At 48.2% G+C, this 14,891-nt stretch overlaps 1 protein-coding gene and 1 pseudogene across 1 annotated transcript; both read left to right on the top strand.

The window, feature by feature from the left end:
* Positions 1-732: 732 nt before the first annotated feature.
* On the top strand, positions 733-1,044 carry LOC110325023 (annotated as a pseudogene).
* A 1,535-nt stretch (positions 1,045-2,579) lies between these two features.
* Positions 2,580-11,386, top strand: Znf488 (zinc finger protein 488). The gene is made up of 2 exons (XM_021202861.2): positions 2,580-2,629; positions 10,070-11,386. Exon 2 carries the CDS (start codon positions 10,181-10,183, stop codon positions 11,192-11,194), a length of 1,014 nt encoding a protein of 337 aa, XP_021058520.1. The 5' UTR covers positions 2,580-2,629; positions 10,070-10,180; the 3' UTR covers positions 11,195-11,386.
* The last annotated feature ends 3,505 nt before the right edge of the window (positions 11,387-14,891 follow it).

Raw genomic sequence — 14,891 nt, 5'->3', positions numbered from 1 at the left:
GTGTGTGTGAGAGAGAGAGAGAGAGAGAGAGAGAGAGAGAGAGAGAGAGAGAGAGAGAGAGAGAGAGATTCAATGTCACCATCAGATACCCCTTTCTGTGTATGAGGTGTGGTGTGTGTGATTCAGTGTCATCATTCAGATCCCCCTTTGTATGGTGTGTGTGTGCATGTGTGTATGTATGTGTGTGTCACTGGGAGTGAGTGTTACAAGAATCTGCTCCATCCTCACTCTGTGACACATTCCCATCAAAGACACTACCCTCCCAGGCTGTTTCTAGCCAATGGCTGGGCCCAGTGATCTGGAGGCAGGCCACTGCTAAGAACGTCCAGATTCCCTATCTGCACTGGCCAGTACACTCTGTCCCTTCTTTCCCAGTCCTTCTTCCTTCCCTTCTTCCTTTCCAAAGAACTTTCCAAATTGGTTCTAGAATACATCATTCTCCTAGATTAGCATGTTTGCCTGTGCACTTCTGAGCTCTTTCACCAGCATTGGTAGTGTGCCCTGGATTTGAGCCTCCGCAGATCTCTTCACTTCGTGCCAACTCCTCCGTTAGCGAACTCCTCAGTGCAGGTGGACACCTAACTGTGAATATGTACACTGGTTTTTCATCCCAGAGGCCCTACAGCCTGATGTCCATGAGCACCGGGAGGCTTTTGACTCAGTGTTTCCTGGGTAATCTATGTTTTGAGCTTAGGGGCTTTAAAAAAAAAATGTGTTTCTCACATTTAGACTATGGCCAAGTTTATCCATAACTTCTTGGAGAAGGCCCCGTTGCTGGTGGCAGCTGCCGTGACTTACTCAAAGCCTGGATTGGCCACATGTTGACACCACACCAAGTTTAGCTGTCTCCCCCAACTCCTGGTGAAATTCCTACAGCTATTCAGAGTATGAAAAAAATCATTCAAAGTGCTAAAACTGGTAGCTTCGAATACCTTGCAGTTAAGCAAGCTGTGCTGAGTGGTTTGGTGGCCACTGAGGTATGGATATGGTTTAATCTTGGCAAGATCATAGGCAAAACATGGCATTGTTGGCTATGATGTTTGAAGATCAGTCTTTAACTTCTGATTTGAGTTCTTATTTGAATGTTCTTGGACCAAGTATAATGAGACTGCTATCTGAATAAAATACTAGCTGTCAAAAAACAAATGTGTCTTTCTGACCTTGCTGACTGCTTGCGTGTATGCCTGGAGCTCCAGTCAGGTACCTGATTTCTATGCTCCTTTCTACAAGCAAAAGCATTTGCCACAGGAACATCAGTGTGTGGTTTGAATAAGAATGCCTCCCATAGGCTCATACATCAGGGAGTAGCGTTATTTGAAAAGATTAGAAGGATTCAGGAGGTGTGGCCTTGTTGGAGGAAATGTGTGACTGAGGATGGGCCCTGAGGTTTCAAAAGCCCACCCCAAGCCCAGAATCTCTCTTTCTACCCATGGCTCAGGATGTAGCCCTCAGCTACTGCTTCAGCACCTGCCTGCTTGCTGCCACAATAATAATGGCCTAAACTTCTGAAATCGTAAGCAAGCCCTCAATTAACTGTTTTTGTTTTTGTTTTTTTTTTTTTTATGAGTTGCCTGGGTCTTGGTGTCACTTCACAACAATAGAACATTGACTAAGACACATGATTCCAAGGGATATCCAGGTCCAGCATTACCCACTGCCCATTCACTTTGGTAAGGGATCCCCAACCTGGGTAAAGGCTCTGAAGAGTCCTCTGTTTATCTCCGTGCATCTTCAGAATCCCTCTTGACCTAGGAACAATTGTGTAAATGAATGACTGGGAGAAGGAACTGGGGACTTGGGTGGGTTTTCCTTTGCCAACCATGTCAAGATGTTTAGTAACCCAGGTTTAAACATCAGGGCCCATACAGGAGTGCTGCAACCGCACCAAGGCTCCCCCCCCCCCGTACCCCCCTCCCCCCGCGCAACTCACAACAGTGGAAAAACTCCTGGTCCTGCAGGACATGGCCTTATGGACATCCATTTTCAGCCACCTCATTCACAGGGACCCTTCCCGCCTCATTCCACCCCTTCTTCCAGAAAAGTTACCTAGAAGACACTTGGAGATTGTTGGTAGCCCAGGGCCTCTCTGCCATTCACGACTTGGAAAGGCAGGGAGACAACGGGTACTTCTGTGAAGGTCGAGAGGGCACTGTGAAACCGCTGCTCTGCTCAGGCGGCTATTCTAGCGGTTAGAGGAAAATGAGTTGAGAGCAGACAGGGGTTCTTGGTCATTTCAAGCAGGAACTTCTCGTGTGCCACCAAGCCTTCGTCTCTTCTCTCACTTTGGTCCGGAGGGTTCAAGACCCTAGAGGTTGGAGTGCACTGTGCAACACCTCAGAGGTGACAGCAGTACTGAGACTGGAGCTCCTGGCTGGCTGTCAAGCTCCGAAGCCAGGGTCGAGGAGGGAGGGGTCTGAGGAGCTGAGCTCTGATCTCTGCTAAGGTCTATGGTCCCCGGTGCCTCCGCCCAGAGGAGCCAGGGGTGGGGACCCTCTACGGACCTGAAGGTCCCGCCCCCGAGGCGGGGCCTGGAGTCCCGCGGGCTCCGCCGTCAAGTTCAACAACACACGCTGGAGGACCCGCAGCTGGTACCCTCAACCTGCATCGCTGATGCTGCGGGAGAGTCCAGGTGAGATGCGCCCCACGGTCCTACCAGGCGGACTCACCGGGAGAGGACCACGGAATGCCTCTCCTTCCCTTGGCCTCTTCCCGGGAAAGAATTCCCAAGTCCCGCCTTAGCTTTTCCGGGCGGGATTTCCCTTTCCTTGTCTCCAGCTCCTGTACCTTTTCCCCAGTTCACTATCTGGGACTCATCTTCTGCCTTTTTCATCTTGTGTCGTCCTCTGTCTCTCTCCTCTCACCTTTTATTTCCTTGTAGGTTTAATTTTCATGGGCGATTCCTTCTTGTAGTCCTGTTTTCTTTCCTTAAAGAAAAATCTTCTTCCTTTTTCCTTCCTGTTGCCCCCTCTCACACCCCACACAATTCTGTTTTTTTTTTTCCCTCCTAGGCTGATTGTGTGTGTGTGTGTGTGTGTGTGTGTGTGTGTGCTGTACTTCTTGATTTCATATCTCCATGCATGCTATTATTCCCTATTATTCTCAACAGGGTTTGTGCTGAATCCTATGGTAAGAACCACAACCCGATCTCAGATGCGTTCTCCAGTAGATATTCACAAACATCTGGAAATGTAACTCAATGCCTGTTATGGAAAAATCCATAAACGATTAAATTGTGTATCTCTGAGTTTCGGGGTTAGCAGAAAGAAAACGCCTGGTTTTGATAGGATAGTGTGTTCCTTTTTTGACATCATTTTCTTCCCTAATAGGCACAGACAGCACACCAGAAGAGCAGGTCCTTGCAGCAGCATTTAGGGGACAGCTCCAACCATGCATGCCTTCCAGGCAAGCTGTGCCTGTCAGGTTCTGGGACATAGAGGGGGTTGTGTTCAGAGCTGGGTTGTAGGAAGACAATGGGAGCTCAGGACTGTGTATGTTTTTGTCTGTTATGTAGAAGTATAATTGTGAAAATATTTCACGTCACTCTCAAAGATTACCTTAGATACATTTTTTAAAAGGAGAAGAAATCTAGGAAAGCCAGTCTGCTTAAATTGTCAGGGAGCCAAGTCAACATGTAGACCGACACAATTTTTGATGCTTTGTTAAATATTTAGTTTTGGAAAAGATATAATTCCATGTTTAATGATATTTATGATATGTCTTTATATTCAAAACAACATACAAAGAATTCACCAAATTGCTTGTTTTCAAGGATGTTAATTACCAACTAAAGTTTGCAGCCTTGGCATTTTAGAAACAATTTAAATTGACCTTGTAGTTTATTGTGTCGTTTTATGAGAATTCAGCCAGTTTAACTTTTTATTAATGCACAAAAGGAAGCTTGGCATTAATCAAGCCACACAAAACTGAGCAGAAATGGAATCTGGTGGGTGACGGTTGTGGTGTGATCAGTAAAGGAATTTTTGATGCTATACTGAAGGATTATAGATAATTAGTAAGCATGTGCTGGAAGCTTTGACTTGGGAGACCGTGTTCTGCATTGGAGAGTTCAATTGTCTTGTAAGTCATCCAACCACTGACTCCGGGGAATCAGAACTGGGAATGGGGATGGCAAAGGGGACACTTTTCAACTGATTTGGAATGACATGTTAGCTTTGCTTGGCAGATTTCTTTTTCAGAAATCCAGGTCTTAGCAAATTATATTTAAAACAGATAAGCCATTAAAAAGGATACAAAGAAAAATCTTGAATTTCAATGTTTTAAATTTCATTTTCCTTCATTATGTAGTGTGTGTCTGCATAAAAACGTCACTGCTCTTCTCTTCTTAGACAGTGTCACTGTTTGAATATAAATGGGTCTTGTTGAACAGCCTGGTAGATAAGCTGTGTATTTTATCCTGTGACTGCAACCCTGGCTAGGGTAGGGCATCTTCTTTTTCTTTCTAACAGTACCAGGAACAAGAGTTTCCTTTATTGAGATCTTACACAGACCCCTGTTTAGTCCAATTAGAAGCATCCTTAAGTGAAGGTCACTCTTCCAGTTTCATTTATGAGGGAATTAACATCCTGAACGCTTGTCCTGGGTCATGCATGTAGTGAGTGGCTAGGCTTAGACTGCAACTCAAGCTGTATCTTGGAATCTGAACCCTTGGGGCTTAGTCAACCTCACACGTTCCAGCTGAAGCATCACCCCAGACAGCACTACTTGTTGGCCAGTTGGTAATGTTGATCAGAGCACTTCTCCCGGTTCTAGTGCCCCAGGCACCCCTGGCCATGGCTAACTCTGAATGCACCCAGGAGAGCCTCTAGGAATCACCTTTTTGTCCTCTGTGACACTGGCTCTGTTTCTGCAGATTCCTGGGGATGGAGGGGTGATGGTGTCATCTACCTCTATGTGGCTCCACATGGCCAAACTGGGTTAGCACTGAGTTCTAGAACGCCTTAGCTGGATGTGGAAACCTCTAGGAGTGACCTGGGAGCCCTCATCTCTGCTTCTCCATGAAAACCTGGAAAGCTCAGAGATTTTTCATTGTTTCCAATGTCCCAGAGCTAGGAGATACCTCGAAACATGTGCATTCCCCACAGGAAAACACAGGTGCTCACCATCCTTATACAAAAGATGCTAGTGTGTGATTATATTCTGGCATCTTCCAAAAGAATCTGGGAAGACTCCAGAGACTAGAGACAATGAAAGGCTGGGTGCACAGTTTTTGTTTGTTTGTTTATGCTTTGTTTTGTTTTAACTTGAGAAGAGAAGGACAAACAGAAGACAATCTAGCAGGGTCCATGGTGTCTCTGAGCAGAACTAGTTTATGAACTGCAGCTCAGATCCGTGAAAGCTGGTATGGTGTCTGGCTTTCAGAATCCCGACGCATCCGTTTGTTTACCGAGAATCCTACTGTCTGTAAATGGAACAAAAGGGAAAGAAACGCCCTGGCTATTTGCTCATTCATTTAGCAGGCTGTGTGCTACTTCCTGCGAGATCTCAAGAAATGGAAAGGGGGACTGTGTGGTGACTCTGTCCCCTTGTGATGAGAACAGCAATTTGTCTACCAACGGGGTGCCAAGTAGGGTTCCTTGGCACTTTAGAGATATCTATCTAACTCATATTTATGACAACCCAGTGAGGTGAGGTACCCAAATGTTCCCTTTTGCAGATGGGAAAAGGGAGGTCCCAGTGTGGGTAATGGCAGAGAATGTTAGAATCCAGGCCTTTTGTCCCTCTAGCCTGTGCACTTCACTTTGATGATGTGAATGTGAGACTCCACAGAAGCCGGGACAACTGGCAAAGGCACAGGCAGCAAGATTACACGGGGGATGTAGCCAGAGCCTCAGACACTGGAATGACAAGCAGGTGGTTTGTACCCAAGAATGTGTAATCAGACTGGAGAAAAATTAATCTCTTTGAATATAGCCCTGGCTGTGGTGGTTGCTAGCAGCACTCTGGTTGGTAGCTCCAGTGGCAGAAAAGATTGGCCATGGTAAGATTTCTACCCTGCTGATTTGGAGATCCTGGTGTCAGGAAGTACTCAGGAGCACAGAATAGAATCATCATATCATCTGAGATCTGGAAGAACAGTGGGAGGGTGTTGGAGTTTCATCTTTTTATTTTCCCAGATAGAAGAACATGGAGTGGTTCTGAACCATGTTTGTACAATTCAGAGGCTGTCTTGTGGACACCACAGGGAAAAGAAACAAGTATGACAAGAAAAGCCCTTTAGTGGAACACACACAATGATGGGGCGACGAGGACCCGTAGAAGGTCAGGACGGAGAGCCCAGGATGAACCGAAGCCATTGAGGACAGCCAGGGATGACAAAGAGTCTTTTCACAGTAGGTTCGGAGCAAGGAACAAGGACTGCATAGATTCATCACTGCCTAGGGCAGCTGGCGTCTGTGGGAGGAGAAAGGGGGAGGGGCAGCTCCAATCCGCCCAGATAACAGCTGGACAGAGGGTGACCCACAGGTGCACAGGGTGGTGGAGGTACGGGTGAGAAGCTAGAGGCACCGAGCGCGGTGTGACGTCAGATGTCTGTGTCTGGGATGGGGAACGACTTGGAGATGAACTCCCACAGGTGTGGTGGCCATCTGAGAGGCGTAGGGATCAAGGCGATATAGGTGCTGCTGGTGATGAATGACACTTAGACGTCTAACTGTGTAAAAATCACTTTCATAATGGTGATCCCCCCCCCTTCTATCCAGACGTCTTTCACAAATATGCTCCTAAGTGCTCTATGCACTGGTACTGCTGTGCCTGGGTGGCAGTTAGTTAGCTTTCCTGTGGGATGGAAGCAAGTCACTAGCCATGGTGTCCATGCCAGCAACTGGGACATGGAGGTGTGTGTGTGTGTGTGTGTGTGTGTATAAATGTGCCCATGTGAATGTATACACATGTCTGGGTGAGCTCATGGAATAGTGGGAGTTCAAGACCATCCCAGCCTATGCAGCAAGTTTAAACCAGCCTGGATTATAGGAGACCCTGTCTCAAACAAAAAGAAAGAATAAAGTAAGTTAAAGGTATAGGTGAGCAGAAATTTAAAAAAAAATCTAACTGTGACTTTGGGCAAGATGCTAGCATCCAAGGAAGGGTGTGGGAGTCCATTCAGGAGAGCGACAGCGAGGCAGCGAGGCTTCTGCAGGACCAGGGTTTATCAGACTCACACTAGGGCTTCTATCGGGCAGTTTTCGTGGAGGATGTAAGTGGGAGCACGGCCTGAGGGGGGCTTTTCAGGGAATCCTGCATGATGAATCCCAAGCAATGCTGATGAATAGCCATGTGCACACAACCACACCACGCACAAATCATACACAGCAAATGCACATGCTAATACTCACACACTCTCACGTGAACACACATACTAGAATTCTTACACGTTTGTACACAAGCTCCTCTTTATGTCTTCCTCTACTTAGTTACTAGAGGTAATCCAGTTTGTCCTGGCGGCACTCAGCATGATGAGGGACTTGGGGGACCCGCAGTCACACAGGAGGGGACTGTGCTTGCATTTTATTTATTTTTTCCACAGCGACTGTGCAAAAGCTTTTGTCAAAGGATGGTTTGGGCCTTCCTTTTCCTGCACTTTGGGCAACTTCTGTGTTTTAACTACCTCAAAAAGCTGTTGCTGGTTTAATCTCTCTGGGAAGTTCTGAAATAAAGGGGCTGGTGGGGGTGTATGTACTGTGTGCTCCCTGTACAGGGAGGCAGAAGGCAGTGAGATGAGGTGGTTGCCCAACAAGCCCCAGAGTGACAGTGAGTAAGGAGCCTAGCCACTTCTGGGTCACTCGGCTCAGGGTAGCTTTTCCAGTGATGAAAGCCGGTCCATTCAGCATTGTGGTTCAGCCAGTATTCTACGAGGAGAGGGCTTGGTTCTGATTCTTAGTTTTAGAACCAGATGGCTGGGCCAATGGAGACTGGGCAGTGTTCAAGACCTGCACCCCCCTAACTCAGAGAGCTTTGTTTTCTATGTGCCTTCCTCACAGAATGTTGTCTCTTCTAGACACATGACACCTCCAGGGCGTGGTCAGAAGCCAGTTCACATGTAGATGCTCAGGTCTCTCCTAGTGTACAGACCTATACACTTGACATGGGTAGAGGAGGAACGTGTGGGTAGTTGTGGAATGAGTCAAGAGTGAGTGGTTCTGCTGAATGGAGGCCAGGGAGACTCGAGCTCTAGACAGAAACAAGCCCTGGTAGAGAACAGACTGTGCCTCAGTGTGGTGGTATAAGGGACTGATACCCACCTCCACCCTGCCAAGTGTTCCTCCAGCCCTCTGGCCACTTGTGCCTTCAGAAGCTCCCGTCCCTCTGTACCTGAAGCGGCCTAACATACCTGACAACAAGAATTAAAATCAGCATGCCAACCAGCAGGGAGAACTGTCCTCAGTCGGGGGGAAACATGTTAGGATTGCCAGAGAAGTCAAGCTGGCAGGTGGCACTGTTGACACGGCTCACACAGTCGTGGCTGCCCAATGCTGACACATGCAGGCGTGGCACTGAGCTACTGGTGTCACTGGGTGGAAGCCTCTGCATGTGTGTTTGCTCACACGTGTGCACATGTGAGTGTGCGTTGTGTTGACATTCTCCCTGATAGAGCCCTGGAGGCACAGCTATCAGAGCTGGGTGGGGGCTGCCATTTCTAGAACAGTTACCGCACTTTGGGTACAAGTAGTGAACATCTGCTTTGGCCAACACAACAGAGAAGGGACTTACTAGGTTATGGGGCAAGGTGGGTTCCACCATCAGTGGGGATGGCTGGAGACATGAACTGGAGAGAGACGGGCACTAAGTAGCAGTACAGAACCCCAGTACAGAAGCATGTTGGAAACAACTTGGCTGGGAGGGAAAATGCTGGACTGCAGAATGTCAGACATTTGTTCTGTTGCCCTAAAAGGCAATAATCTCCCCCCCCCACACACACACACTTTTGGCTGGCTTGGGAAACTTTTGGTCCTGACAGCACTTCCTGAGAGCTTGCTGTATGCCTCACCTGGGTGCCCTCGGGGGGCTACAGAGGGCAGACACTGGCATAGTCCCTTTCTCCTGGGCCTGAGAGATGGGCAGGCTAGGAGGAGGGACATTCATCCAGCCCAGAGAAGGCTGTACCCGGAGCCACAGCTGGACAATATGATGACTAAGGTAGAGGAGGGAAGGTGCTGACCGAGGCCATTCCTTTGCTTGATGGACAGTCTTCTGAGGGATCCTCAGGTCTGTACTCTAGGGGAGACCTGCAGGTTTCAAAGGAAATGGCAGTGAGTGATAATCTCCATTGGGAATAAAATCACTACCAAGTCCCAGTTTGGTGATTAGCTCCCACAGTGTCATCCATAGGATCCTGCGGTAGGATGCATTAGGATTCTAGAGCTTTCTTTAGTCCTTTTAGTGAAAGGCAACCTGATCATACACAGCTTGGAAGGGAGTCGGGGGGAAAAGCCGGGACAAGGACTCTAAGAAGATTGGTCCAGAGAGATCAAAGGGACAAGTGGAAGCCAGTGGGAGATGTGATATGGAGAAAGGCTAGTTTAGGAGACAGGAAAGAGAAAGAATGCCATAAGGAGCCGAGATCATGAGCAAATGAACCTTCTACATCATCACCTCCTGATGCTGTGCCTTCCCTAGTCTCTGGACACTGAGCCAGAGCCAGACAGAGATGCTGTTGCTGGAGCTGGTGGTGCACAGCTCCCTCCCTGCAGGGCCAGCTCATTGGTAGGTGTCTAGGATGCCCTGCTTTCTGTCTCAGAGCATGCTCCCTTTCCTATCCCAAAAGTCTGAGCCAGGCCTGTTAATCACGGTAGCTGTTTCTGTGCCTTCCCTGCCTTTTCCTGAATGGGACCATGGCATATTCTTCTGGTGCCATTGCTCTAGGGGTCTTTCTGGCTGCTGGGGTCTATTTGAGCTCATTCATTTTTTTCTTTCTTTCTCTTTGGATGATGCCACTCCTAGTTCACAAACATCAAAGTAAGACCAGAGAAAGTGGGCTTGTCTGGTGGCACCCTGTACGGGACACGGAATAACCAGTGACTGCCTCACTGTCCATTGTTTTCCTTTCCTGCAGGGACCAGAAGTCAAGTGCATCCAGTCCAGGCTTCACTGGAGACTTTCCTATCTCATAGCTCCTCCTGGGGCTAGGGACCAGTTCTGTGGAACCCCAAAGCCCTGTACATTAATGGCTGCTGGAACATCCACCTTGCTTAGCCTGTCAGGCCCTGCTGATCACATGGCTGAGGGCAAAGGGGCTTCTCTGAGGCCTTCAGTTGAGAAGAGATGGAAGCTCATGGAACCCAAGCAGACCAAGCCAGAGATGTTCAAGAAAATGAGCCTTGTGGACTCTGACACTGCTGCAGGAAAGGGTGGCCAAGATGAGGCTTATACTGAACTGAGCCTGCCAACAGCACTGAGCAAGCCTGAACTGGACAGGCCTCTGGCCTGCAAGACACACATAGAGCAGAGACAGAATACCTTCACAGAGCTGTCACGTCTCCAGGAGAGGCCAGGGGACATCCAGGCCCAGACGAGGAAGCCGGAGAACACAGAAGGCCAACTTGGCACTCAGCAGCTGCCCGAGAGTCTCCCCAGAGCCTCAGGGGATGGCGCAGTGTGTTCAGTATGGCCAGGTGCCGCCCGGAGTGAGCAGAAAAGTGCTTTCAGCAAGCCAGCCAAGCGCCCAGCAGAGAAACCTAAGTGCTCCCCCACGCTTCTGGCTGGCGGAAGTGCAGAGGGCTCATGGGAGCTCTCGGGACTCATCACCACTGTGGACATCCCATATTGGACTCATCTGTCAACTTTCAAGTTCATGGGGGATTTCTGGAAATTGCACACATTGTCACAGAACATTCTCCTCTGCAATGCTTTCCAGGGGCCTCCCACACCATGGCTGGAGCACACCCAGGTACAAGCCCCCACGTCCTCAGCACCTTCCTCCACAGCCTCCCGGGCTCTCTTGCCGCCCACACTCTCCTCTCTGGGCTTGTCTACTCAGAACTGGTGTGCGAAGTGCAACCTAGCCTTTCGCCTGACAGCCGACCTGGTCTTCCACATGCGGTCTCATCATAAAAGGGAGCACGTGGGCCCTGATCCACATTCTAAGAAACGAAGAGAGGAAGTTCTCACTTGCCCCGTTTGCCACGAGTACTTCCGGGAGCGCCACCATCTGTCCAGGCATATGGCTTCACATAGTTAGCGGGTGGCTACACAGGAAACAGATGGCCATAGCATCCAGTGCACGGTAGTGAGGCACAGCTGACTCTTGGCCTTTGCTGAGAAGGTTGCCATAGACTTCTTCAAGGTTGTTCCTTTTGCTTCCCAGACATGAACCGCTCAGTTATAATTTGTCAGGTGCCCCAGCCCTCGCGATGTGTTTAATGCATGATGTGTTAAGTCATGCATTAAAATGATAAGCTTCACTCATGGGATAGTGGGACCCATGGCTCAGGGAATGGGGCTGCTCCCGACTCTGTCCCCAGTACTCTGTAAGGAAGCACATGAGTATGACATTGTGGCTTTGCTGATAAGCAAGCCTGCACTCAATCTACGCTTTCAACTATGAGTCCTGACCTCTGTCCTTGGACATGTTCCTTTAGCTTGCCGACCCTTGCTTTTCTTGTTTTGAAAGTGGTGTGTTAGCAGTATGTCATCAGAGTACTGAGGATGATGTTTGGCTGGTGGCCCGCTCGCTCCCTGGTTGAGTGTGAGCAGTAAGCATACGGGTTGCATAGTCACTGCTTGCACTAGCCGGCTACATCATTCATGGAATCTCAGGGGTGAACAAACACTGTATTTCTCTGCCGCAAGGCTGGGGATGGTTTGGTGGACATGGCTCAGGCTGCACTCAAGTCTAGGCCCTTTTGCTGCTGGGTCATTATGCTGGATATAGTCAAGCCCAGAGTGCAAAATACCGAGAAGAATGGGTCACAAGCCTAAGTTTCCCTGGCCCTGTGTAAATCCAGGCCTAAAGTGGCCAAGTGGAAAAGTGACCTGGCTGAAACCCTAACAAGGGAGTAGGGGCTAGTAATGCAACTCCCCCCATTCTCTGGGTATTCACACTGTGAATGTGTGAGAAGAGAGAAACAGAACACACATCATTTATTCTGGATTTTCTCCAGGTGCCATTCATCCTTGCGTTTCTGAGTAGGGCAGGGAAGAGAAAGTGGAGGGCGCTCGGAATGAGGTCCCCAGGAGGCACTTCACGTCCTCTCGTCTGTAGGACACAGACCGTGAATTCTCAGCCTACTGCAGACGAATTTCAACTTAGAAAGGTTAATGACTTTCCCTACCCCACTTAGTCAGGAGCGTTGGTGGAAGAACAAAATCCCATGAAGCCCCAGATCTGAGCTCACGTCTTTCTAGCTGCTTCGTGTCTGCTTAGCTAGCGTGGCCACGGAGCGTACTGAGTGACTCAAGGTCTGGAACTTTGAGGCTAGGCTCCTTAAGTTCAATTTCAACTTAACTTAATTTTAACCTTGCTACTTTACAAGCCATACACCGTGCTCATGCACGCGCATGCATGCGTGTGCATACACACACACACACACACACACACACACACATCACTCTTCTCTTGAGCACTTTTCTCCATCCTGTATACAAAATGGCATAGCGATTTATCCTGTTCACTGTAGCTCTCCTCACTAGAATGAAAGGGAGTTTTGGTATATTTCCATCATCTAGAACCAAAAAAAACCCGCAGACACTCAACAGGTATCTGTTGAAAGAAAGAATAAACACACAGGTTAACAAATGAGTGATCTGCCTGACTCTGGCTTTGCTCCTGCCAACTCTTGAATTGGCTTTGAGGAACTAGAGGTGGCATCTGTCAAAAGCATGTGCACACTTACCTTGGGCCCACACATTGGCCCTGATTTCTATGCCATCTCTTTGGAAAGGGGAATGGTCCTGTCATAACATACACAAGATGCTTAGAATTGATGTTGACACAAGTTGCTTTGCAGCCAGATTTACAAGTTCAAAGATGTTTAAGAGCCCATGACTTAGGACTTGTTAGTGATACAGTCCCTCAGAATAAGCATGCTGAGTCCCCAGGCGTCCTCTGGAAGTCCCACCCCTTCTCCTGTCTTCCTCCTTCATGCCACTTGCTCCTCCTGGATAGAAGCCTTTTTAAACCATGACTTCCCAACTTATCTCTTTCATCAAAAAAAAAAAATAGTCTGGATATTTTTGTTTTTCAAAATTCATGTGAAAATTCTAAGGTGGGCCTTCGGGAGATTGGGATTAACGCTTTATGGGTTCCAGAGGGCCAGCTCCCTACCTTCTCTCTGAGGTCACAGCTAAAAAGAGCCATCTCTGAACTAGAAAATGGCCCTCACGAAAGACTTCACATCTGCATACACATGACCCCTTTATGATCCAGAACGGTGAGCAATAAATTCCTGTTGTTTATAACCACCCAGTCTATGGTATTGTGTTATAGCAGCCTGAACAGGCCAGGCAGCCACCTACACACAACTCAATTATGGCTTCTAGGGGTGTAGAAATAGCTCAGTGGTTAATAGTGCTTGCTGGTCTTCCAGAGCACCCAGGCCGGGTTACCAGCACACAGGTCAGGTGGCTACAACAGCCTGTAATTCCAGCTCCAGCTCCAGGGAATCTGTTGCCCTCTTGTGGCCTCAGGGGGCGCCTGCACACATGTGGCACAACCACTCCCACTCACATAAATAAAACGAATTCTTGGGAAAATGAAGGCCTTTACCAACAGCTCCTACACAAGGACTCTTGATGCTTAATTTGGACTGCCATTGACGTTTTCTTTTTAGTATTGTCCTTATCTTGGAAACAATTAATATCCATTTCAGTACCAGGTCCTAGTACTGAACTTGTTACAGATTCCTGGGTCTTTAGGTCAGGGATCCTAAGTGTAAATGACTGTATTATTAGAAAAACAAATGCAGGTGAAGGAGCCAGGGCACAGACACGGGTGGTGGCAGGTCTTGTCATGAACCTGGGCCGGTCACCCGGGGAAAGCCTCTTCAGAGCTGGGCTGGAATATGGACTGTAAGAAAGGCCAGGCATCAGTGTAATTGTCAACTAACTTAGCGGCTGTTTAAACGGGCAGGCAGATAGGTGCCTTCCTGTGGTGACGCGCGGAGGAGGAGGAGGGTTTCCTGGAGTCGGATTGGGGGTTGGTATGACTGGCTTCCATTTACTGCATTCTGGCAATGTGAGTGGCGCGCTCCACATGGCATGGACTTGCAGAACTGTGTTAGCGTAGAGGGTGAAGAAACCATCACCTGATGCCTCTGGCTCTCCCAGGTTTCCAGCTGCTGCACTGGGCAGAAGCCAGGCCTGACCCTCATAACCTCACTCATGGCCTCTATCCCCATGGGTTCTGGAAGAGAACTGCTACTCAGAATGAGAGTGTGAGAAGCCCAACTCCAGCGGTGGCCTCCTTTCATCCCACTGGTAAGGGATGGCGCCCCCTAGAGGCACCTGTAAGCTATTTATCCAGACAGATTTCACACATCTGCATCGTTTTCCACAATTTTTGTTTTTTAGGGTTTTTTTTTTTTTGCTTGTTTTTTTTGTTTTTGTTTTTGTTTTGTTTTTTTTTTTACAAGTTCTGGGATAGATATAAAGGTCATATAGTATATGAGATATGAATCTAATAGACCACTCCCCTATTTAAGGAAGTTATTCTGTAACATGATACGACTTAAAGATACCTCTTAGGAGAGAATGTTTGGAAATCAGTTTTGTATGAGGGATGAGAAGGAAAAGGATTTAAATTTAGCTTTACCTCTTTGATCCATCTGTGTTTCTCAGGGCCTCTGTGTGTCTGAGTGTGTCTATGTGTGTGTCTGAGTGTGTCTATGTGTGTGTCTGAGTGTGTCTATGTGTGTGTCTGAGTGTGTCTATGTGTGTGT

The sequence above is a fragment of the Mus pahari genome, chromosome 8 (assembly GCF_900095145.1).
Source record: "Mus pahari chromosome 8, PAHARI_EIJ_v1.1, whole genome shotgun sequence".
In the NCBI taxonomy this organism is placed as follows: Eukaryota; Metazoa; Chordata; class Mammalia; order Rodentia; family Muridae; genus Mus; species Mus pahari.
Note: the sequence above shows the minus strand (reverse complement) of the source record. Positions and strands in the feature narration are given on the sequence as shown.